Source organism: Excalfactoria chinensis, chromosome 2 (assembly GCF_039878825.1).
Source record: "Excalfactoria chinensis isolate bCotChi1 chromosome 2, bCotChi1.hap2, whole genome shotgun sequence".
NCBI lineage: Eukaryota > Metazoa > Chordata > Aves > Galliformes > Phasianidae > Excalfactoria > Excalfactoria chinensis.
This window is the reverse complement of record NC_092826.1, coordinates 20,572,041-20,595,076: the sequence shown is the minus strand read 5'-3', so window position 1 is coordinate 20,595,076 and position 23,036 is coordinate 20,572,041. Positions and strand designations below refer to the sequence as shown.

At 37.3% G+C, this 23,036-nt stretch overlaps 1 protein-coding gene across 1 annotated transcript in view; it reads left to right on the top strand.

Annotated features, from left to right (window-relative positions):
- VPS13B (vacuolar protein sorting 13 homolog B) overlaps positions 1-23,036 on the top strand; it is a 404,032-nt gene that overhangs the window by 60,098 nt on the left and 320,898 nt on the right. The window contains exons 12-15 of the mRNA XM_072328758.1: positions 2,325-2,516; positions 3,104-3,273; positions 6,729-6,923; positions 8,510-8,634. Of these exons, the coding sequence (XP_072184859.1) occupies positions 2,325-2,516; positions 3,104-3,273; positions 6,729-6,923; positions 8,510-8,634 (682 nt within the window). The remainder of the gene's footprint in view (positions 1-2,324; positions 2,517-3,103; positions 3,274-6,728; positions 6,924-8,509; positions 8,635-23,036) is intronic.

Sequence of the window (23,036 nt, the reverse complement as noted above, 5' to 3'; positions counted from 1 at the left end):
CTGCATGTATTTTGCTGTTCACAGAATTGTGTTTAACCGTTGCATCAAAATAGATAAAATTCTTTGCTGTAACTTGAGTCAGCACAGCACTGCACTGTCCTTGAGCCCTGCTTTCAGCCCAGACTGCCCATCACACAGCGTTGTTTGGTTGTTGCTGAGTGATGGGTGCGGGCCTGGGGCTGGGCTGTTCAGTGGGACCGAGCTGCCACCGCGATGGCACAGGGCAGGGGGTGGCTGCAGGATGGGTTGGGCTGGGCAGCATGTGGCCTGCAGGCCAGGGCTTAGACATTTCCGGACTAAGTGCTTTCACTATCCACTTCTATTAGGCTTTTAGGGACAAAGCTAATATTCCCACAGTAGCCAGGCCTGGGCATGCTTGCAGACCATTAGGCCAACTCTGTGGTATATTAGGCATAGTCTCAGTTTACTGGGCAGCCTTTATTGCCAGTGCTTAGAAGCACTTTTGTTAGCGAATGATTTATGCACAAGGGGAAAAAGAACATCCAAAGCAACCTCCCTTCCTCTTCTGCTGAGTTCACTTCACCCAGAAGTGGAACTGGTTTCCTATAGCTGACAGAAGACTAAATTATTCTCAGGAAAACAGAAAAAAAACCATCTTTTCTTAAAGAAAAATGAGATTTGCCTTAATGTTGTGAAGTGCACTGTGCCCTGCTATTCCACTGTGAATCCTTGCTATTCCACCTTGGCTTGAAGTTCACCGGTCCTATGCCTCCTTGACAAAATGGTAGGTCAGCTGTCTGCAGCAGCTGCAGTTCCTGCTGCCCAGTCTGACCAGCTGTTCTTGTCTTGCCCTTTATGTTAGTGCAGGCAGATTATCTTGGTGAGGAAGTTGGCAGAACTAGAATTTGGAGATGCAGTGATTTTCCAGGTTTTGTGTTGTAGTTCTCTTACAAGCGTGTATTGTTTCATAATATAATAGAAAGTCAGGAATTCCTTAGATTATTTCAAGGAAATCAAGTTTATTTGCATCTAGGTGGAAAGCAGTAGGGATGGGATCTACACTGCAGAGTGAGTTGGTGTACAAGATTTGGATTGGATGAGGGAGGGTTAAGAGTTTGGTAATTACTTGAAAATGCTAATGATAAAAGACTTAATGGGAAAAGTAGGTGCAGTATGTACATAGCCTTTGGTTTCTGTGGCTTATCGTCATTGAAAGAGTGCAAGGAGAGTTTGTCAAGTGGACCGGTTTCTACTTGTGCATGTGTGAAACTGTGAAAACCATCTTGAAAAGAACTGCGATGACTGTCGTGCATGTTTATTTCCTATTTGTGAGAGCTCTGACCATAGGGTTATGAAGTACTGTGCTATCTCAAAAGTAGGCACTATCCAGATTCAGTGAATGAATTAAGCTGTCGTCTTCTATTCTATAACATTTTTTTCTTTTCTTTTTTTGAAGGTTAATTAATCTGAGAATCCATTTAATTTTGATCTTTATTTTGTCAGACTGTTGATTTTGCATAATGGTTTGTGAGGTATATAATGTTTTGTGCTTGCACCAAAAGAATGAAGGCATTGTCAAAATAACGAGTTATTGAGGGGGAAAAATGAAAGTTTGTGAACTAAGTGTTATTGGTGTGAAGATATTTTTTTATAAGCCATATGTATATAATAGGAATATTTAAGTGTCTGAAATTTATTTAACTGAAGTGTTTTCCGTAAGTATCTTTAGAGAAATGTAGGCATACTGTTTTATACCTTGTAGGTGACTAGTATACACTGAATGCCTGTACCTCACTAGGAGAAAATGATAGTTATACTTCAATTGGCACAGTACATTCTGAACACAAATTTATTGATCTTTTGGATACAGAAACTTAATCCTTCTATTCCTGTGGTAGTCCTGAAAAGTTGTTTGAGACACAATGATTAAAGAAGTTGTCTCACTGCCCCTGCTTTACCTCATCATTGAATGGAAGTGAGGACTTATCTTCAATTGTCAGTCTGATTTAGAAGGTGTTGAAAAGCAAAGCTGTCTTTAGCATCCTTGTTTAAAGTTCTGCAGAAGTTTGGCTGTTGTTAAAGAATCAAAATCTTGAGAGTTACAGAGATAGCTAAAAAGTCCCTCACTGGCTGGGTTAGGCTGTGCATGGTGGTGAGGGAGAATCTTGCCCTGTTTACTAAACATTAAACAAGAGTTATCCCTGTCCAAATACATTAAAACTCTCATAGTATATTCATGTATTCAACTTGTGCTGTGTTCTTCATGTAAATCTTTGATCACTGGATTTGATACAAGTGACTGACAACAATTTTATGTCCTGTTGTTTGGTTTAACTTGTTGCTATTTGTAATATTTCTTGTAGTTTCTGGGAATCAGCAAGACCCTTCTTCAATAAAGAATGAAGAGTTTGGAAATGTTCAGGAAATGTCTACAAAAAGCCTTATTGTAGGTCCACTCAATCTTCGACTGGATAGCAGTGCAGTGCACCGGATAATGAAAATGATAGTTTGTGCTCTTGAACACGAATATGAGCCGTATTGCAGAACTAAGCCAGGTTTGCACCCATTTCCTATACAAAATATACAGAATTAAACCAGAACTTCAGTGATTCTGAAGTTGCAAATTCCAAATGGTTAAAATCTGCCAGGGAATATTACCGTTCCAAAGAAAAAAAATTTAAAGTAAAAGTGAAACACTGGTATGTCCCCGTCAGTGCTGGCTCTTACAATAATTCCAGGCGTTTTGACCTTCAGACAATCAGAAACTATTTGATTCAGTGATTAGTTTCTTGTTGGGTAAAGAGCTAGTCTCACTGACAACTTGAAGTTCTCTTTACGTTCTTAAAGGAGAAAGAATGCCTGTTGACATTTACTTGTTTCAAGTAATAGTTAAACCGGACAAAAAATGAATGGAAATAATTTGCTGTAAGACAGATTGATTTTCTTGTCTAAAACTAAAAGTGCTTTACAGATTCTCACATCTAAAACTTGGATTTTCTACTTTGAAAAATAAAAAAAAAAAGAAAGATTAAGTGTATTAAATGTGAAGGAGGAAAGAAATCTGCTTTCTACTGTTTCTGAAAAAGCCACTGTTGTCTTTTATATATTTTATTCAAATTTATGTACTCCTGGTTTATTTTAGATGTTGTAGATGGAAATAGAACTATGCCAACCTCAGAAGAAGTAGCGTCGTTGGAGGAATACATTCCCACTCGGCTTACAACATTTACCATTCTTAAATGCACAATTATAATCCCTGTGGCAGAATTCAATTTACTGGACCACTTGATGCCTGTAATCATGGGTGAGAAGGTATGTATGCAGCAGTGCTTACTCTCGTCTTCATATTAGTGCATGTTATTCCTTAGAAATGATTAAAGCTAAGATATATGAAGGATGTTGAACACGTAGTGCCTTAATACAGGCCTGGTTACACCTCTGCTTTTCATTTCTGTCTTTGTGGGAAATACTGAATGTTGAAACTATACCTAGGGTGGAACTGAATTTTCGCATTGGATTATTATGCTTTGTGCCAGATGTATTATTGATTCCCAAATGAGTTTGGTGCACATGAACTTTCCCTGTAGATAACTAAGGTCAGCAGAGCATGCTAGACTATTTTAGTAGCTAGACTTTGTTGAAACTGAAGGTATGCACTGATATGAAAATAACATTCGGAGGAAAAAGATTTTAAATCATAGAATGGTTTGGGTTCATGTAAGTCATTAAACACACATGAAAAGAAGTAGCTATGACTTGATGTTTTTTAGAGAAACCTTTGGATCAAAAGCAAACTTGTTGGCATTTTGCAGGCCTTCCCATACTCAGTCATACTGGAAATCTTTGAACGCATATACTCAGTAGAGGCCTAACAGGCAGCTCCATTTATTCTAGTCCCAGCCCTGATATTAGCAAGACTTTGGCTGTTCTTGAAATGTAACTGCTGTAGATCATACTGTGTTTGATCTGATTATTTAGTAGTGAGTCAGTTTTTTTTCTCCTGAACCTTAGTGATTCCTCCTTCTGCTTAAATGTTCAAGATTTTCAGGAGAACTTGTCTGCATGCAGTGTTGATCAGAGTGTTCTGTGGTACTTGGAAATGTTGAGAATGAACCGAATGCAAGGAGAACAAAACTTAATAATAAATACAATTTAAGAAATAACCCTGACTTGGTCAGGAAGTTGGACTGCATGATCTTGGAAAGTCCCTTCCCACTGAACTATTTTAAAGCACATAAGTGTACTAAAACAACAACAGTAAGAAAACATTCTCACAAGAAAAAAAACAATAAAATTAAGATTTTTGTGAAGTAATTAGCTCAGAACGAGCCAGAAATTCTGTTAGCTAACAGCAGGGATTTGTTTTTATCTTTTGGGGATATGTAGTGTAATTTCAGCAAAAGAATCCCATGCTATTTTTATTCACACAGGACTTTCTTTGTGCAAAAAATTGACATACAGTAGGGACAAAACAGTGTTTTGTAGTGAAGATTTAGTTATGTTTACCTCCTACTGCAGAAATGGGAATGTATTTTATGAATAAGAGATGACTAGAAGAGAAAAAAATGTATTCTTGATTGAGTTCAATTTCTAGGAATTCTTGTCTGATACTGAACTGTTCCAATGGGTTTTTTCACAAGTGACTTCTAACTACATATTCTTTGTACTTGATGGTAATGTGTTTTTTTTTGTTTTTTATTTTCCATTATTATTATTATTTATTATTATTTTTCCAGTGGAATGTATTTTACAGCAGCTGAATTATTTTTATATCAACCTATCTTGTAGCTGATAATGTCTGTAACACCTGCAGAATAGATAGTTTTGTGCGAGTGACCTGATGAGTGTTTATAAAGCATTTATATTTGAAAAAGGTGAATGGTGTTGAAAATGTTTGTTGCTTTTTTCTTCAGAATGGTTTGAGCAGTGTTACATTATGGAAGGAACAATTGCTTTAAATTATATTGGTAAAGTAAGTAGATACTGCTTACTATGGGTAAACCAGCTTGTGCTTTATTTTCTAGTAGATTGTGTTTTATTTACAACACGTTTAAGATTGTATGTTAGCATTCTATTTAATTTCTATTATTTCTATTTTAATACAAGTTCAATAAAATTGTTGAATTGATAAGAGTTGTTATTTGAATTGTTAGAGCCTTCTGGAGAGTAACTCCAGGTGTCTAATGTGTTGCTTTAAAGCAAGTCTAATTAAAGCAGGTTGCTGCAGAGTTTGTCCAGTCAAGTGTACTCCAGGGATGGAGATTGACCCAAAAGCTTTTGCACATAGTCCTTTGGAGTTAACTATTTCACATTGAGTTCGTTGTTACCTCTTCTCTCATGGTACACCTTGGACAAAAGTCTGTCTCCATCTTCTGTCCCCTCCCAGCAGATAGCTGTATATAGTAGCAGGATCTCCATTTGTCTTTTTCCAGACTGAACACACCAATGATGGTCACTTCTCATGTGCTCTATCCTTTCATCTTTGGTGGCCCTTCAAGGAATTAATTCTGTTCTTTCCATGTCTATTTTGTTCTAGATGTGTTACTCTGTTTTAATCAATACTATGAAAAAATATAGGTGGATACAAAAAATTGTACTTCTTAGTTTTGGGAATTGCTTTTCTTTTTTTTTTTTTTTTTTTTTTTGCTGAGACATCTGGCATGATTGCAAACATGTAATATTTGATTGTGTAAACGTTAGATGAGTATGAGTTTTGTATGACGATAGTGCTTCAGAGTGATAAAACTGTAAATATTTTTATAGAATAAGATCTTGACTTTGTATGTTCTTGTGTTGGGTTGGCTTTGATCAGCTGCCCACACAAGTGATTTCTTACTTCTCCTCCTCCTCCACAGGAAGGCACAGATAAAGATGGGAAGGTAGCTTACCAGTTGCCACTACAAGGAAAACAGGACTCAGCTTTGGGAAAATGTGTTTGTTTTTTTCCATTTAAAATGGATTTGGATAGTGAGAAACCAGATCCCATTCCCCCTTTCTCTTGGCCTCAGTTTCACTGTTTCATTGTTGATTTATCTGCCTCTTTTCCTTCTTCCATGAAGAAAGGGGGGGGTTGTTATTAGTCTGTAGCAGTTCTTTTCTGCTGCTCCTGCTACTTCACGCTTTCACCCTGCTCCATTGTGAGCCCAACCCACAGGCTGCACTCCTTGGGAAAAATCTGCTCTGACATTGGCTTCTCTGTGGGCTGCAGAGTGGATACCTTCTCCGTCATGATCTCTTCCAAGTACTGTAGGGGTACTTCTGCTTTGACACCTAGAGCAGCTTTTCCCTCTCCTCATTTGCTAACCTTGCTGCTTGTGCTGCTGTTTCTCACTGATTTTCTCCTACATCTCAGCTTGTGTGGTGTTTTTGTTCTTTCTTAAGTACATTTCCACAGAGGCACCACCAGTTTGGCTGCTGAACTCAGCTGCTCCCTGTGGTGGGGCTGTGGTGATGCTGGCTGGAACTGGCCTGTCCTCACACAGGCACCCTCTGCAGTTGCCCACCTGCCAACATCTGGGTACTCACACACAATACAATTCTGGATGAAAACATTGTATGTGAACTGTAAACTTCTACCACAGAAGAAGATACTTTGAAAATACTTAGGAATATGTTTTATTTTGATTGTAAGGCTGTGGTAATCAGTACATCTTATTACATATGGATATGTTTCCCTTGTGTGTGTCTAGTTTGAGAGAAGATGTTAAGAGTGTGTAAACAATACAACATAAGCATAGTAGTTGCATATTTTTTTTCCCCTCCCGTAGAACTTCAGTGGATTGCTGAATGCTACAAGCTTCCAGCCCCTGCGGCCTTTACCTTCTATCAGAATACTGGTGGATAAAATTAACCTGGAACACTCTGTACCAATGTATGCCGAGCAACTGGTAAATACGGTCAGCAGCCTCAGCCAGCCATCCGATAACCTTCTTCATTACTGTTATTCACACTGCTATCTGAAGGTAAAAGAAGTCTTGAGCTCTGTTTCTTTTTGAAGAATGCTGAAAAAAAGTTAAAATAAGTGTAGATAATCCTTAATGGTAACATTAAGTTTCCAGGGAGAGTGTTTTCAGCATGTGCCAAATAAATGCATTTTGCAGAACATTATTTGGGATCACTACTTCTGAGTGGAGCCAAATGTTCTGTAACACGAACACAGAACTTCATCTGAAGCAACACTGCAAACTAATTCCAAGGTTCTTGCGGTGGTATTGGGTTAAAATAATTTGAGGAAACATTTTCTCCATTTAAATATAACAGTTGCAGAGTGTGTAGATTACAATTAATTACATGTAGCAACCTGCTGTGATATTATTAGGAAGAAGCATTGCTCTTTCATTGTATTATTACAGCAAAACCTTCACAATGAGGTATGCAAAGACTCTTGCCAAACAATTTCAGTTATTTTCATTATAAGAGGAAAACACTTCAAATGTTCTCAATTAAAGATCCATTATAAAAGTTCTTATTGCTAGGCTGAGTGAAATCTAAGAAGTTGTGAAATTATTCAGTTGTCATCTGCTCAGATTTTAATAGAATTGAAAACTGAAATCTCAGAACAAGTTTTAAGGTAGGCCTTGCATATTTTTAGGGTGAACTTTCCTCTCAGGCAATCTGAAAGACTTTTGAATGCTACTAAACTATTAATATTTACTACTGATCGCTAAAATTTTCAGTTATCCATTCATTTGAAATTCTTACTGGCTGCATGAGAAACACCATCCCAGAATTACATGACAAGGTTTCAGTTTTCCGTCTGATATGTTTACTCCTGTCACATATGAAGTGATTGGGACAGCAATATGCAAGTCATTGTTGGAGTACTTATTCTGTTCAAGAGTTTTAGCAGCTGTTTGATCAGCATTTTCAAGAGGTAGAGTATAATTTTGAGAGTTACAGCTGTCCCTTTTCCATACTGATCAGGGGAAAATCATAGAGAGTAATGGAGATGAAACTTCTAGGTTGTCTCATCAAGAGAAAAACTTTGAATGCATCATCTCATTTCCTTAAATACCACTTTTCAAGCTAATGTTGTTACAATTAGGAAAAATGATGTTTGAATGAAAGACAATGTGCAGTTTGCTGATTTAAAAGGTACAGAATAATGTATTTTAACTGTTGTATGAATAATTATTGTGCTTTGGCAAAAAGGTAATATGTAAAAAATATTTTTTTTGCTATGCACGTAATTATAATATAAAATATACAATGCATTATTGTGCCAGGGCAAGTTCAGGTTGGATATTAGGAAGAACTTCTTTACAGAAAGGGTGGTTAGGTACTGGAATAGGCTTCCCAGGGAGGTGGTTGAATCGCCATCCCTGGATGTGTTTAAGAGCCGTTTGGATGTGGTGCTCAGGGATATGATTTAGCAGAGGTTTTTTTTTTTAGAGATGGGGTACTGGTTAGGCTGCGGTTGGACTTGATGATCTTCAAGGTCTTTTCCAACCTGGGTAATTCTATGATTCTATGATTATGTATATTGAAGTAATCTGAAAATGATCTAATCATAATGATATACAGTATGACCAGCTGTATTTGTTTTCAGGTATTTGGCTTTCAAGCAGCACTGACATCTTTGGACAGTAGAGGATTGTACAGCTTCCCTGTTCCTGTTATTCCCTCTTTCAGCACTGCTCTTTATGGCAAACTGATCAAGTTTCCCAAATATTGGTGAGCATGAAGGATGTACAGTGTATTTAAGTAACATACTGATGTTTATAATGAATATAATGAATTTAAAAATGCCAAGCTTCATGTTAAAGTCTTTGTCTCTTTGTCTTTTCTGTCTTATTCTACCTTGAAGTCTGTTATTGTTAATAGATCTCTTTGTAAGGATGTGAATCAGAATTTCAGGTTCTTGTTTAGATGGATGAAAGAAGATGCTGTGCAAGCTCTGTTGTAAATGAAATTATGATCATAAATGTCAATGTATGATACAGTTTTTTAGATTTGCACTTTCTTGAAAAGTTTTATAAATACAATTTTGCTATTCATTGGACTGAGTTTTCTTAATAACTGCCTCTAATACTTTTTAAAATTATTAAATCCTTGTAAGGAATCCTGCATATAATAACAGGTAAACAGGGTAACGTGTCAAATATTTTGGCTTCATAGATTGTGTTCTGTAGTTAATTTGTTGTGATTTATTTGTGAATGTTTATTAGATTATTTGAAAGGGGGAAAAATAGAGTACTGGATTCATTCTTAGTTCTACATACAGGATACACTAGGCTTTCTCGTACAAGCCGTGGTACCATCTTAAATAAAAGACATTTTTAGCATAATCTGAACACCACCAGGTGGTAGCAGCTTAATTGACTTTCTCATATTTTCCATCTGTAGTCCATAACAATACTGAGCATTTCAAATGAACTGCTGTTTTGTTGTGATATATTGCTTAAAATAAATAAGTAAATAACAGGATAACCAATAATCAACACTTACTAATTAGAGTACATTAGGTAGGATTGGCAGCCTTTCCTGACATAACCTGACATTGAATATTGAGCTCAGGTTTGTGATACTTAATGGTGGAAATACGCTGCTGTTTAACCACAAATTTAGATTTATTCAGTATATTGTAAGATCTCACAGATCTACATGATTATTTTAGAGCTTAAAAATGGTTGAAAAGTCCGTCGAGTTAGTGGCGTTTGAATCTTAGTGCTTTCTCATGAGTGCTTTTGTGCTCTCTTGCATTTGCCTGCTGTCGCTGTGTTTGGTCATTCGTGGTTAGTTTCTTGCACTCTCACACATGTGCTGCTGTGTGCTGGTTATCACATTCCCTTTCATGTGCTTTGTCTGTCTTTCGCTGCCTCCCCCTCCCCCTTGTATTATGATGTGTGCCCAACTGGAAAATAGAGTATGGTAGACTAATAACAGGTAGACTAATAATGTGGAAAAATAAAAACAAGCAGTAGTGTTGAGAGTGGGGGGAATGGTACTGCCTTAAAAATAGCAACTCAAAATTTATTAAGATTTTTGTGAGACCAGGAGGGGTGTATTTTAAAAGAATTTTAATAGTAACCTTCTCACTTTGTGTGACATGATATCTTTCTAAGAGTTATTTATTTATTAGCAGTGTGAAAAAATTAAATAAAAGTAACTTATTCCAACAATTTATCTAAACTAAGCAACACCAATTTGCGGGTAATAAAGTAGAAAAACAAATGAGTACAGCAGCAGCCAGGTTAAATGAAGTGTAGTTTGAAGTGAATAAAACTCCAGATGAAATACATCAAATAGCACTTGAACTAAATCGAAATCAGCACGAGGACTGAGAGCTTCATTGAAGTCATGCAGTGAGTGAGAATTAGTCTGGTAGGATAACCTGGTAATGTCATTAAACTTAAATTCATTTTCCTTCCCCCCCACCCTCCACCAAATTATACCACCTGTTTTATTTGGATTTTTAGATTTCACATTCCAGAGTTTCTTAAAGTGCACACATCTGATGCTACATGTGTTCTTCTATTTCGTGGTAGAAAATATATACCACAGACCATACTTTTAAAAACAAAGACATTTTATGAACTGTTATGGAATCCCTCAGGTAGTATGTTTTGAGTTAGCAGTGAAAATCTCAACTTTATTTCTGACATAAATCAGTAGAATAGCTTTATTTTCTAGTTTCAATGTAATAATCTCAAAATATACTATATATTAAATATTGTTGCAATATGTATTTTGAAAACTTCAACTGATAAACATCAGTAGCATATTCTAACAAAATTTCAGCAACAGTCCAATAAATTCCTGTAAATTACCATTAAGGTAGCAAAAGTGCTGTTTCATTTTACTTACTAGATTGATGTCTGCTTTAATTTCAGTTAGTACACATTCTACTGGTAAATGAAATTGATTTAAACTTACTTTAAACTTAATTTAAACTTAGTTAACTAAGTCTTTGACATCTTTTAAGTTGTTGTATACTTATGTTTATATTTAAATAAAAACATCTGGTATTTTATTTTTGTCAAGTATAACAAGATGCAAAATACTATGTTAATGTCAATATTTTACAGCTCCTTTATGTAGTGTTGCATGCCAGACTGTAAAGCAGCTTTCAAAGCTTTCAGGAGGATGTCTAAAAACAACTGAGAATTAGTAGAATATGGTTTAAAGCTTAGAATGGATGACAAGAATGTTTATGGGCAAACAGAAATCTTGAGAGGAGTTAAATGATTTTTTTTTTTTTTCTTTTGGCTGCAATTGCTGTGGTAACAGATGAGATAACTCAGGGTAGGGCAGTTCAGTTTCAAGAACCCTCTATTATTTATAAAATTCCACTTTATTGCACTTCTGCGGAATATTAAAGAGTGTAGATTCTGAGTTATCTTCCTTTTTTTTTTTTTTTTTTTCCTATTACTTGAATTTTGGAATTCAAAATCACCTATGTTTTATGAGCCTGAAATTAGTCTGATTTTGTTCTTTTTATTGTTTTTTTTAATTGCTTTTTTTTTTTTTTTTTTTCTTACTTTTCTTGCCTATCTTGACTGCCTTTGACAAGTATTCTAGACTGTTGTCTTCCATTATAAACTTCTGGGAAAGCTCACTGTCTCCACCTGTGACAGTTTTTGATTTTCTGAAACCTAGTGGAATAGGGACATGATTGGCCATGATATTATCTATCTCTGCATCCTTTCTATTCAGTTAATTAGTGCAGTAGTTCATTTTCAAGGTTTGATAGTGAGTTTCTTCCTTATTTTGAGACCAGAGCAATAGCTGCTGGCTTGCTTTCTACAGGGAGCACCAACATGGACTTGTGTGATATTTGGTAATGTTAAATTTGTGTGTGTGAATGAACTTTTCATAAACAAGTTGAGTTGGTAAATTAATGACTGGGATTTCGTGGTCTGTACTTCAGTGATCACAGAATACAGAGTAGTTATTGAATATTATTGATACCTCAACATCCTATAAGGAACCATTGAGATGATGCTGAGTGAGATCACGTGGAATGTGTGGGACAACTGGGGGATCAGGCCTAGCCAGCATGGTTGCACAAAAGTTGTATTGTGCTTCACCAACCTGTTTCTCACAGTGTTCTATTGGTGAAGCTGGCAGGCCGTGGCTTTAGATAGGTATACTCTTTGCTGGGTAAGGAACTGGCTGGAGGGCTGGGCCCAGAAAGTGACGGTAAATGGAGTTAAATCCAGCTGGTGAGTAGACATCAAAGGTATTCCTCAGTGGTCAGTATTGGGGCCTGTCTGATTCAGTATCTTTATTGATGACCTGGATGAGGGTGTTGAGTGCACCCTCAGTGAGCTTGCAGATGACAATAAGCTGGGAGGGAGCCTGGGAATTGGAAAGCCCTGCACAGGCTGGGTCACTGGGCTGAGGCCAATGGGATGAAGTTCAACAGGACCAACTGCCAGGTTCGACACTTTGGCCACAATAGCTCCAGGCAATGCTACAGGTTTGGGGCAGAGTGGCTGAAAGATTGTGTGGAGGAAATGGACCTGGGGGTGTTGGTTGATGCTGAGTCAAACATGAGCTGCCAGTGTGCCCAGATGGCCAAGAGGGCCAATGGCATCCTGGCTTTGTATCTGTCACAGGTTACCTAGATTTACCTGTGATAGAGGCTGCTGCCCCTGGAAATGAAGGGAAGGAGGGGTATGGACAAAAACAGTGGCAGCAAGTAGTGTTGCCAGCAGGAGCAAGATAGCAATCCTCCCTCTGTACTCAGCACTGGTGAGGCTGTGTCTTGAGTACTGTTTGGTTTTGGGCTTTTCATTAAAAGAAAGACATTGAGGCCCTGGAACGTGTCCAGAGAATGGCAACAAAGCTGGTGAGGGGTCTGGAGCACAAGTCTGATGAGGAGTGGCTGAGTGAGCTGGGATCGTTCAGTCTGGAGAAGAGAAGCTTGAGGGGGGACCTTGATCTTTATAATTGCCTGAAATGAGTTTGTGGTGGGGTTGTTGTTGGCCTGTTCTTCTGTGCAGCTGGTAAAAGGACTAGAGGGAAGAGCCTCAAGTTGAACCAGGAGAGATTCAGGTTGGATATTAAGAACAATTTCTTCTCTGAAAGAGTGATCCAGGTGCTGGAATGGGCTGTCCGGGAAGGTGGAGTCGCTCTATCCGGAGGTGTTCAAGGAATATTTAGATCTTGCTCTAAGGGACATGTTTGAGTGGGGAAATAACTATAAAGGTAAATATTTACTATGTCTCTACAATCTGTTACATGTATATTAGATTGGCATGCTAGGTCGCAACCTCCTTTTGGCTAACTATTATACAATGATATTGAGAAACATGGATTGCCAGCAGACTGTGGCATTTTCAGTTTTCTTACCTGATGAGCTTTTCTTTCAGTTTTGTGGCCATGTAAATGCCAGATGGATGCTCTGTACACATAATTACATCCTAACTTTTTCATTTATAACTTTAACATTAGAAAATTGGTGAGGGTTCTGAAGACTTTGCACTTCTACTTTTTAGATTTCTGTTAAAACTTTAGTTATTGTAAAAGAAACAGTGTGTATATATATATATATATATATGTATCTTCTTGTCCTTTTACAGCTTTAGTTCTGTTTTACTCCATCATCCCTTACAAGTTAAACATCCCTAGCATAATCAAAGCCATGTAGCGATATGCCACACTTTGGCATAATTCATTCATTTTACTCACGCTCTTATCCAGTAAGAATTTTTGGTGTGTACCCACTCATCTGGGCTGTCCTGATAATCCTGTGTGCTTTTAATGATATCACAAAATGAGACCAATTCATGTTGATTCACAAACAATATGGTGTTTGAAGATGCAGTTTGGCGAACAATTAGAGGTTGTTGGTTAGCAAGGAAATTGTCTTCTTTACCAGCAGGGTGCTACAATGGGACATTTTAGGATTTGCTGCATGCTGAAGAGGGAGGAGTAAAAGCAGGTAATGGGGGAATCGAGTGAATTCTGTCTCTATTGCAACTGAAAAATACCTTCAGGGTAGTTGGGTAGTTCCATGAAGTAGTGTTGCTTACAGCTAAAAATGGTGGTTGATTTGTGAGCTTGTGAGCTGAGAGATGCAGCTGTCATGCAGTTAAGCACAGTGGTGCACTAGTATGAGACAAGTGGACCCTGGCAAGAAACACAGACATATCCAAAGACTGTGAGTGTTAGATCATAAATCAAGGAAGTTCTCCAATAAATTGACACTTGAGTCTTGAATATGGCAGCCTGGTTTATTGGCTAGTCACAGTAAATCAAAAGTAATGTCAGTTTTGGTTGAATGTGGATTGTGTTTCACGTGGGCAGTTGAGGGGTATGCTTGGTTCCTGAGTCAGAAGCAGAAACAGGTTGAAAACACATGAAACTCATTTCGTAGCATTCAGTTGTGACTATTAGTTATGTCAGTAATTGGATATAACTGCCAGATGAAAATTCAGGGTATCCTTCGAAACAGAAACTATCTGAGATTGCACAACTAAACATCAGCATGCGGGACAGCAGAGTGTTTCATCCACATCAGTGTAATGTGAGTTAGAGTTAGCATGTGTGAAAACCTGCTTTAACTGTTGAGATATGTCAGTGATATGGACTGTGCAGGAACTGCCAAAAACACACGTGGGTTCTGAAGAGGTATAATTGCCTCAGATGTGAACAATCAGTCCAGGGAGTATACTGGATTACTTCAGCATTGTTACTTCTATGCCATTGCCTAGAAAATACATCAAATCAAAATGCCAAATCAAACTTTATTTTGGATGGGATTTTCACGGTGGCTGCACATCATTGTTGGAGGAGCAGGTATGTCAGTGTATCACAGTTAAGTTGTGAACACTGCTATAGGGTTATTTATCAGCTTTAACATGAGAATGATCTTTCACTGAAAGCACAGTTTAAGTGATCTTTATAATAAAAATTGAGTAGGCAGTGCTTGCATGTAAGGATGAATGTGTGTAAGGAACTTCTGCAGAATATTTTTTTAATTTGTGTTGATATTAATATATCAAGGTTCAACAAGAATGTTTTGTGGCACTTTCAGCTGTGGTCTTCTGGAAGGAACTGTTGTCAGTTACCAAGAAGGACCCTCTGCCCACGAGGGGTTTTGCGTTCTGTGTACATGACTTGTAGCTTGATTACTGTGATTACAAATTAACTTCAGTTGGAAACTTCTAGTATAGTTTTTTCTTTAATTAAGTCCAGATCTAATGTTACTGCTTCTCAGCAGATGTGGCAGGCAGCGTTCAGCAAATCTGTTAAAAGTTCACTTTTTAATCAATGTAAATTGGAAGCAGTTGTATTTTTCAGTATTCTCTATGAGGAGGAAAACCAGCAAAGTTGACTGCAAGGGGTGGTCATCTGTACTCTTTCTAGTGTAATTACTTAGGTTAATTAATCGTCAAGGCTCTTCAGTGAAAATAAATTAAACCTATTAACTAGTATCTGCTCAGGGAAAGTGGTTGCACATGGTGAATACATTATCCGGTTTTAGTAACTGTTGCCATTAGTATTTGCAGACATTTGCTAAGGACAAGTAAATGGAACACCATTTCAAATGTGTAGAATTTTCAGGTTTAAAGCTGGTTCTTGCTTTACTTGAGACTGGCAAGAGATGAGTAAAGTTTTGTTGTAATGCTGAAGTGCTGTCATTTTGAATTAATGCTAAAGAAAACTGGAATCCCAAAGGCACGCATCGTTTTTGCTGGTTGCATTTGGAAATTCTGTTTCTCTTAGTGTTATCAACAACTGTAGACAATTGGTTAGGATTTATAGTGATTCTTACTTTGAGTCTTTACCTGTGTAAACTCTGGCCTCTGGAGATCCACTGGTGGCGATTCTTGGCACAGTGTTTGTTCTTTCTCCAGAATTGTGCCTGCAATTGCTGCCTCATATTTTTTTTTTCTCCTTAAATTGTGTAATTGAATCTTGGAAGAGAAATGTCATGAGATTGAATCTACACTACTAAATAAAACATGCCAGTAACCAGCATCCTTCAAGAGAACTTCTGGCATGCTCAATCTGTTCAACATTGCTTAAACATTGTTTGAGAAAGCATAGTTGGTATGTACAGTCAGAGTCTGTTAGTGATGCCTGCACTTGGCCTTGTTTAGCTATCTAGTGGAGATGTTGCCTGCTCAAAACTTGCATCCTGAAATTAAGAGTACACAGCACTGCTGTTGTCATAGTTGTGTCCGTTTTGGAAGTGTACCTTTGTGTTACAGTTGCTCTTTTCCTTTTTTTTTTTTTTTTTTTTTTTTTTTCCTTTACAACTTTCTTTTTAAATGAAAATGTCCTGGGAATTGATAGGAATAAAAGCATTGCTGTAAAATTTTTTAGCTGTTCAATTCTGTAACTGCGAGAAAATAGGTTGACTTTACAAGCATTAAGGCTTATAGTTCCCTATAGAATTATGTTGTTGAAATAGTATGGAATTGTATACCATAACATATCCTTTGCCTCTGTAGATCTGGCCTCAGATTGATAGCCTTCATTTCCATTTGGAGTGAAGTACCAGAAACTCTCTGGTCTTTATACACCTATTTTTGTAAGCATGACATTGTGACAAGGTGAGATGGATTTGATAACCATCACAAGTGGTGACCAAGTAACCGTGGACTTTGAACAGAAAAGGAAGGACCAAAGAAGAAGTGAAATCAGGCTTCCCCTGTGTGAACAGGTTGAGGGAGCTGGGGCTGTGCAGCCTTGAGAAGAGAAATCTCTGGGGAGACCTGATAGTGGCCTTTCACAGTTTCTAAAGTGTGACTGTAAGGAGGAAGGGGACAGACTCTTCAGTAGAGTCTGTTCTATTAGGATAATAGGAAACAGTTTCAAACTAAAAGTGGGGAGATTCTGACTGGATATAAAGGAAAAGATTTTTGTAGGAATAGTGAAGTACTGAAACTCTTGTCGTGTGATTCTCACAGAATCACAGAATTTTTCAGGTTGGAAAAGACCTAGAAGATCATCTAGTCCGACCATCACCAATACTTCCCAGCTAAACCATATTCCTCAATGCAACATCCAAACGTTTCTTGAACACTCCCATGGTTGGTGACTCTACCACCTCCCTGGGCAGTGCATTCCAATGCCTGACTACCCTTTCTGAGAAGTAATACTTCCTAATGTCCAGCCTGAACGTCCCCTGTCGCAGCTTGAAACCATTCCCTCTAGTTCTATCACTGTCTACACGAGAGAAAAGGCCAACCCCCAGCTCACCACAGCCTCCCTTCAGGAAGTTATAGAGAGCTATAAGGTCTCCTTCATGGGCAGGGAAGAAAAATTCATGGGCAGTAGTGTGTCTTTCCTACTTCTATACCTCTTATAGTCTTCTGTGATTTTCACTTAGTGTTTTTAAAAGGACTAGGAGAATGCTGAGTTACACAGACAGTTTTTCATGTGACAGAGAAATCTCTAGATCTGCTCCTGCTCAAAGCTTTTCCTCTTCCTAGCTCTGCAGAAAAAGTCTATTTTCTTTTCAATCCTTCTTTCTCCTTACTTTCCTCCTTCTCTGTTATCTCTTACAAGCCACTGTTCCAACTTGCAAGACTGGTTAACCAAAGGAGATGCATTCAGATGAAAAGAAAAAGCCTCTTTTCCCCATGACTGCATTTTTGAGACATCTTCACATCTGCATGCTTTGGAGAGGAGTCAGATTTATGGGGCAGCAACTCTTCTTCCTCATAAAATATAGCTTTGGACTCAAGTTCTTTGGATGTTTTCATTCTGCAGGGTGGGGTTATCTCTGAGTAGCTGTGCTCTGGCATGTGGGGCAGTCCTCACCATACATAGGGCCTATGAACTGGGGAGTATTTAGAACTGTTTCTATTAGAAAATGTATCTGTAATATTCAAATGTACTATAATTTCCAAAGAGTAGTAAGACAACAGTTGAATACTGATTTTGAGTTGAGATTTGAAATCATTACCTGGCTGGAATGGGATAAGATGAAATATCTGTGCATTTTGAAATGAATTTATTAGAGATAACTGATTTGTATTTGAGCTCCCTTCTTTTGCAGCTTCCCTACAAATAGGAAGGATAATCTGACAGTAACTTAAAAGGGGGGAAAAAAAAAAGGAGGAATGCAATTTTAAATGATTGTATTGGATAGAAATCTCTATTTAAAAAAATATCTTTGTGCTCCTGGTAATTCAGTACTACAAAAATTCCTGTAAGCGTCTATGTTATTAGGTACTGAAGTGGTTGAGTGAATTTCCCTCATGTTGGAGCAGTTGGTTTCTGTGAGAATTACTGCTTTTTCTTCTGGCAGCATGAAAGCAAGATGGAAGTCTTTGCTGTTCTCAGGGCTGCCCATTGTGGTTCTTGCTTTCCTGATAACAGCAGTTTAGACATGTCTCCTTGTCATATGGCAGCAGCTTTCATGTCCAGCTCTTGGTTTATGCCATCATGTCCTGCAAGCGACTGTTGTGGCAGCTTTTCTCACTGAGCACCCTACGTGTTTCTGAGCCCTCCTGGCTCCCTGTTTTACCTGCTAATGACAACCAAATGGCTCTATGTGGCAGATTTAGAGGATTGATTTAATGGCTGTTGCTGCTGCTTCTGGGAGTGTGTGGAGGGGGAAATGGGAGGAAAAGGGGAGAGGAAGGGGGTAGAGGTGGTGTGTCTGGACAGCGCACTGCTTTATTGGAAAGCAGTTTCCAAAGCTCTGTTCCACCCCGGTGGGTTCTGAGATTTGATTACATTGTGTTATCTAAAGCAATGATGCTTGCTTTACAGAAGCTGCAAAAAAATAAAAAGTAATGCTACGTTCTTTCTCTTATCAGTTACATAACTTTGCTGTTCACAGGTTTATTCATAATTGCAATTCTAACTTTTACCTAATTTCCCTTGGTGCTTCTGGTGGTCTTGATTAATTATATCTCCAGCCAAAGTGTCTTTAAGTTCCAGCAGATTTCCATATCCGCATCTTCTATAATTTACCAGCAAGTAGTTTTCCTGAGAACAGGCCATGTGTGGCTCAAATGGTTGATGTACAAGCACACTGCTTCTAGTGTGATCCCCTCTGTACCACCTATGTAAAGCCACTTGTTCCACATAGGAAGTGTTCTTGCTTCTTTCCAGTTTTCTTTGTGTTTCTTTTTGCGTTGTTTTTTTTTAATCTCAGTTATAAGCACCAAGTTTCTCACAGTCCTTTTATTTGGATCTCTTTAGACATAATGCAGCTAAATTATGCCATATTTATTCCACCCTTCTTTTTAAAATCCTTTCAATTTCCATAAATGACAGCAAAATTCCTTGACTCAAATAAAGAAAAGTGTCAGACTTCTTGGAGAATTGAAGGAAAAATAGATACATAAAATGTAAAAGGAAAAAAAAAAACAAGTTCAAAGCAGTCATTGATCTCATTCTATGAGGTTTTTCTTATCCCTCGTTTTCTGTTTTTTCCTCACACACCCTGTGCAATTAAGAAGATGCCAGCTCAGTGTTGGAGCTTTATATTGAGTCCATAAATAAGACTGAACATGCAGCCCCTTTTGGGTTATCCTTTGTCTGTATCAACAAAGTTTTAGATTAAATCTTGTGCATTTTGTGGACTGTAGTTAGCCAATGACCCAACCTGTAGTGAGGTAGACTGCTTTCTAACCTTGCCCTTAAACTTTTAATCCAGTGGATAGAAACATTCATTTGGTGCCTAATGTGGCTGAATTAGAGCCTAGCAAAATTAATAATACCCTGTCGGCTTTTTGGGTCTTTGCTATTTCTTTCAGTCTTCAGTGTTTTCTCTTGGTGTCTCAAAGACCATAAAGTAACCATCCCACTGAGGTCACTGCTTCTCAATTCCTCATTGCTTCACAAACTAGTAATGTTGTTCTTATGTAATGATCATCATTTTTAATGTCTGCCTATAACAGAACCACGTAAATGGTATAAAAATGACCCGCGTTTCGAGTTCCTAATGTGCATGTCCAAATTCTTGCTTCTTTGCTTCAAAATGTGTCTTTTTTTTTTTTTTTTTTTTTTTTTTTTTTTTTTCTGCAAGATTTCTTTCTTCTTAGTTGTTTATTTGATATTAGTAATATTTTTTTTGGTTCTTGTAATAGTGCATTTGTTTTTGCTTTGCTGTACAGGGCTGAACTTTATTGTTCTGTTCATACTCTCGTAGTAATGAGATCCGAGAATGCAAATTCTCTCACCACTTTCTAAGATAAAAAGTTTGCACTTGGCCTGCTTTGCTTTATCTTCACAATTGTTTCAAGGAAATCTCTGCCTTTCTGAATTTCACATATGAATTAACGCTGGCAGAGGTTTTTTCATCACTGTCAATTTCAATTTCAAAAATGATGCTAAAAAAAAACAACCAAACCCCCAGAATGTAGACAACAGTCAGCTTAGAAATGACTGTATTGTTCCCTTCCAGTGCTGTATTTGAAATTTGCAGAAAGATGTTTATTCATTTTTTAAAGAAAGGTTGTTAAATTTCCAATGTAGTTCTCTTCCTTGTAATGAATTGTACTACTAGCAGTGCTTTCTACAAATAAGATGCAAAAGACAACAGCAGCTGTCTCACCTGCTTACAAGCCTGACTTCCTTAGTGATGGCTGCAGAGCCCAAGAAGCTTAGAAGGCATGAATTCTGGAGATGTTTGAAATCAAGTTTTTCAAAGTAGATTTTATCATTTGGTGATAATAAGGTGTGGTTCTCTTGCACTATTAACTATATAGGGTCTTAAGACTAAAAGTGGTGGTAGTACATGTGGTTTTGTCATATTGCTTTCCCATTTCCCTTTCCCATTCTTCTCCTTAGTGCTCTCTTAAAAGATTTGATGCTGTTTGCTTTCCTCACGAAGAGTTGCTTCAGTGATGTTAAGTAAAACATCCTTGATATGAAGGATCAGAATAAGTAGAAACATGGGTTTGACGCATGTGTGTAGGTTCCAGTCAAATCTAAGGCTAACACACATTTTCTGTTTGCCTAAGAGGAAAGGTGTACGAATGCTGACTGAAATTATTAAGGTGTTTAAATTACATTCAAGTTCTTTTGAGGCCCATTTGCTGGGTTCTAGTAGCAGGTTACTGGTTTTGTTATTTTGGAAAAAATGAACTAATAGTTTTTTTTTTTTACCATACAGGATATGAGTAATAAGAAAAATTAATTTTTTGGAAACATTTTGCAGGTTCCAGCTCTGCAGTTGGGGACTCTATATAAACCTTTGGAGCCAGCTGTTCACCACTATATTCTTTCAGTCATTTGGAGGTGTTGATTTTAAAAGAATGAGTTGCTGTTCCTGAAGCCTACAAACTGAAATTATTTCATAGCGGGCCTGTGAATTTAACATGGGTTGGTTATAGCGATGTCTGTCCGTGGCAGATAATAAGGACCAATTTGTGTTTTCATTCAAAAACAGGGAAGAAAACTCTTTTCTTTAATGGTATGCCAGGTTCATCCAAATATTTCAGCAAGTCTGTATTACAGTTTGTCAGCAGACTGGGTACAACCAAAGTGTATTTAAAAATCGTTTAATTAGGATAGATTCATTTTCACTCCATACCACTACATAGCAAGACTTGCTTGTTCATATTTCCTTAAATTTATTCTGGAATTTGTCCAAGTTTAGCTTTAATGAGTAGTCTATCCCGCTAGTGACATTAGGATTTATTTTCCCCTGGAGAAGGGTGTTAGAATTGGTAGTTTTTTAACCTGTTCAGTTAAATGAACATATGTTCAGAACTGCATCTTAACTCTTGAGTGTAAAGATTTGAGGAATAGTTATTCCTATTGTTGTTACAGTTTTACAGTGGCTTTAGAATCCAATCATGTGTCAGAACTCTTAATGTGGTAATGAGTTTTGATAAGAAGTTGCATTCAGTTGCTTAAAACATATTTAATGATAGAGTATTGAAATGCTGGTTTGGCTTACTAATAAAAAAAATATTTATAGTTTTATTTTCACCCATTGCTTGAATGTATCTCTTGAGTCATAAACTATGGTTAAATATAGCTCAGTACCTTATTAATGATGGATTTTCTGTATTAACAGGTGCAGTTTGGTAGCAGCCTTGTATGTTAAGTTCTTTTTAAATGCATTATTTGTATTTCAAAACTATCATAATAAATCCTGAATTATAAATACACTTTCATCACTAGCCAGGACTAGTTAAAATTTCCTTTAAGTAACATTTGCTGCACATATGGTACAATACATTTCCCTTCCCCGCACCTTTATGGCCTTTATTTTTTCTATAAAAAAGGATTTATTTTCTTCAGCTTCCTATTCCTCCCAAGTTATCTGAAAAGGAACAGCGCACTTCGTTCCTCTGGGACTGTTAAAGTACAAAAAGCTTAGAATTTTGCATATTGTTTCAAAGAAATTTCATACACTGTGGTTATCCTAAAGGGAACATTTTATGTCAAACTTCTATATTTCATATGGCTCAGTATGGTGGCTGTTAAATGAATAGTCAGACTTCTAAAGTAAGACCTGTTCCACTGTTGCATTGAATGCCGCTACTGTCATAGCTCTCCGAAGCCTGTGAATTTAGTAATACTTGTCTTTGTCCTGAATTTTGTCGAGGGGGTTTTCCTGTCATCTTCATTCCTGATTTTACATTGGGAACCCATCTTTTGGAATCTTCAGATGTATTTTTTTTGGGGGGGGAGGGGGATAATTTTAGCCTCTCATAATGATATTCAATAACGAAGGGAAGAAATCGAAAGTATAAACTAACGACAGTTAAGCTGCACTTCTGCAATAGAATTAGTAGTACAAGATGACAGTAAATGGCTTCATAAAGATGAGTGTTAGATTTTGTTTAAATTGGTGTCACCATATATTACATTTCTTTTCATGTTTGCAAAAGCTTTGCTAAAAGACGTCTCATTTTCATAGAATGGATTTTACATAAAAGTAGTTACATAAACAGCAAAATCATTTGTTATTAATAGGGAATTAATATTTCATTTACTGTGTATACAATATTTTGTTCTGCAGGGAAGGATTTTCCTAAGTGCAAAATCATCTTGTGTAATCCTTTCTGTATTCATGCCTTTATTCATGCTCACCTTTTATACTTGAATTATAGCAACTAAAAACCTACAAAAACGAACCCACCTGTACAAAAGAAAATTTAGTTTCTAACTTCAGCCAGTGTTAGAAAAGGCCACAGTGTTGCAAA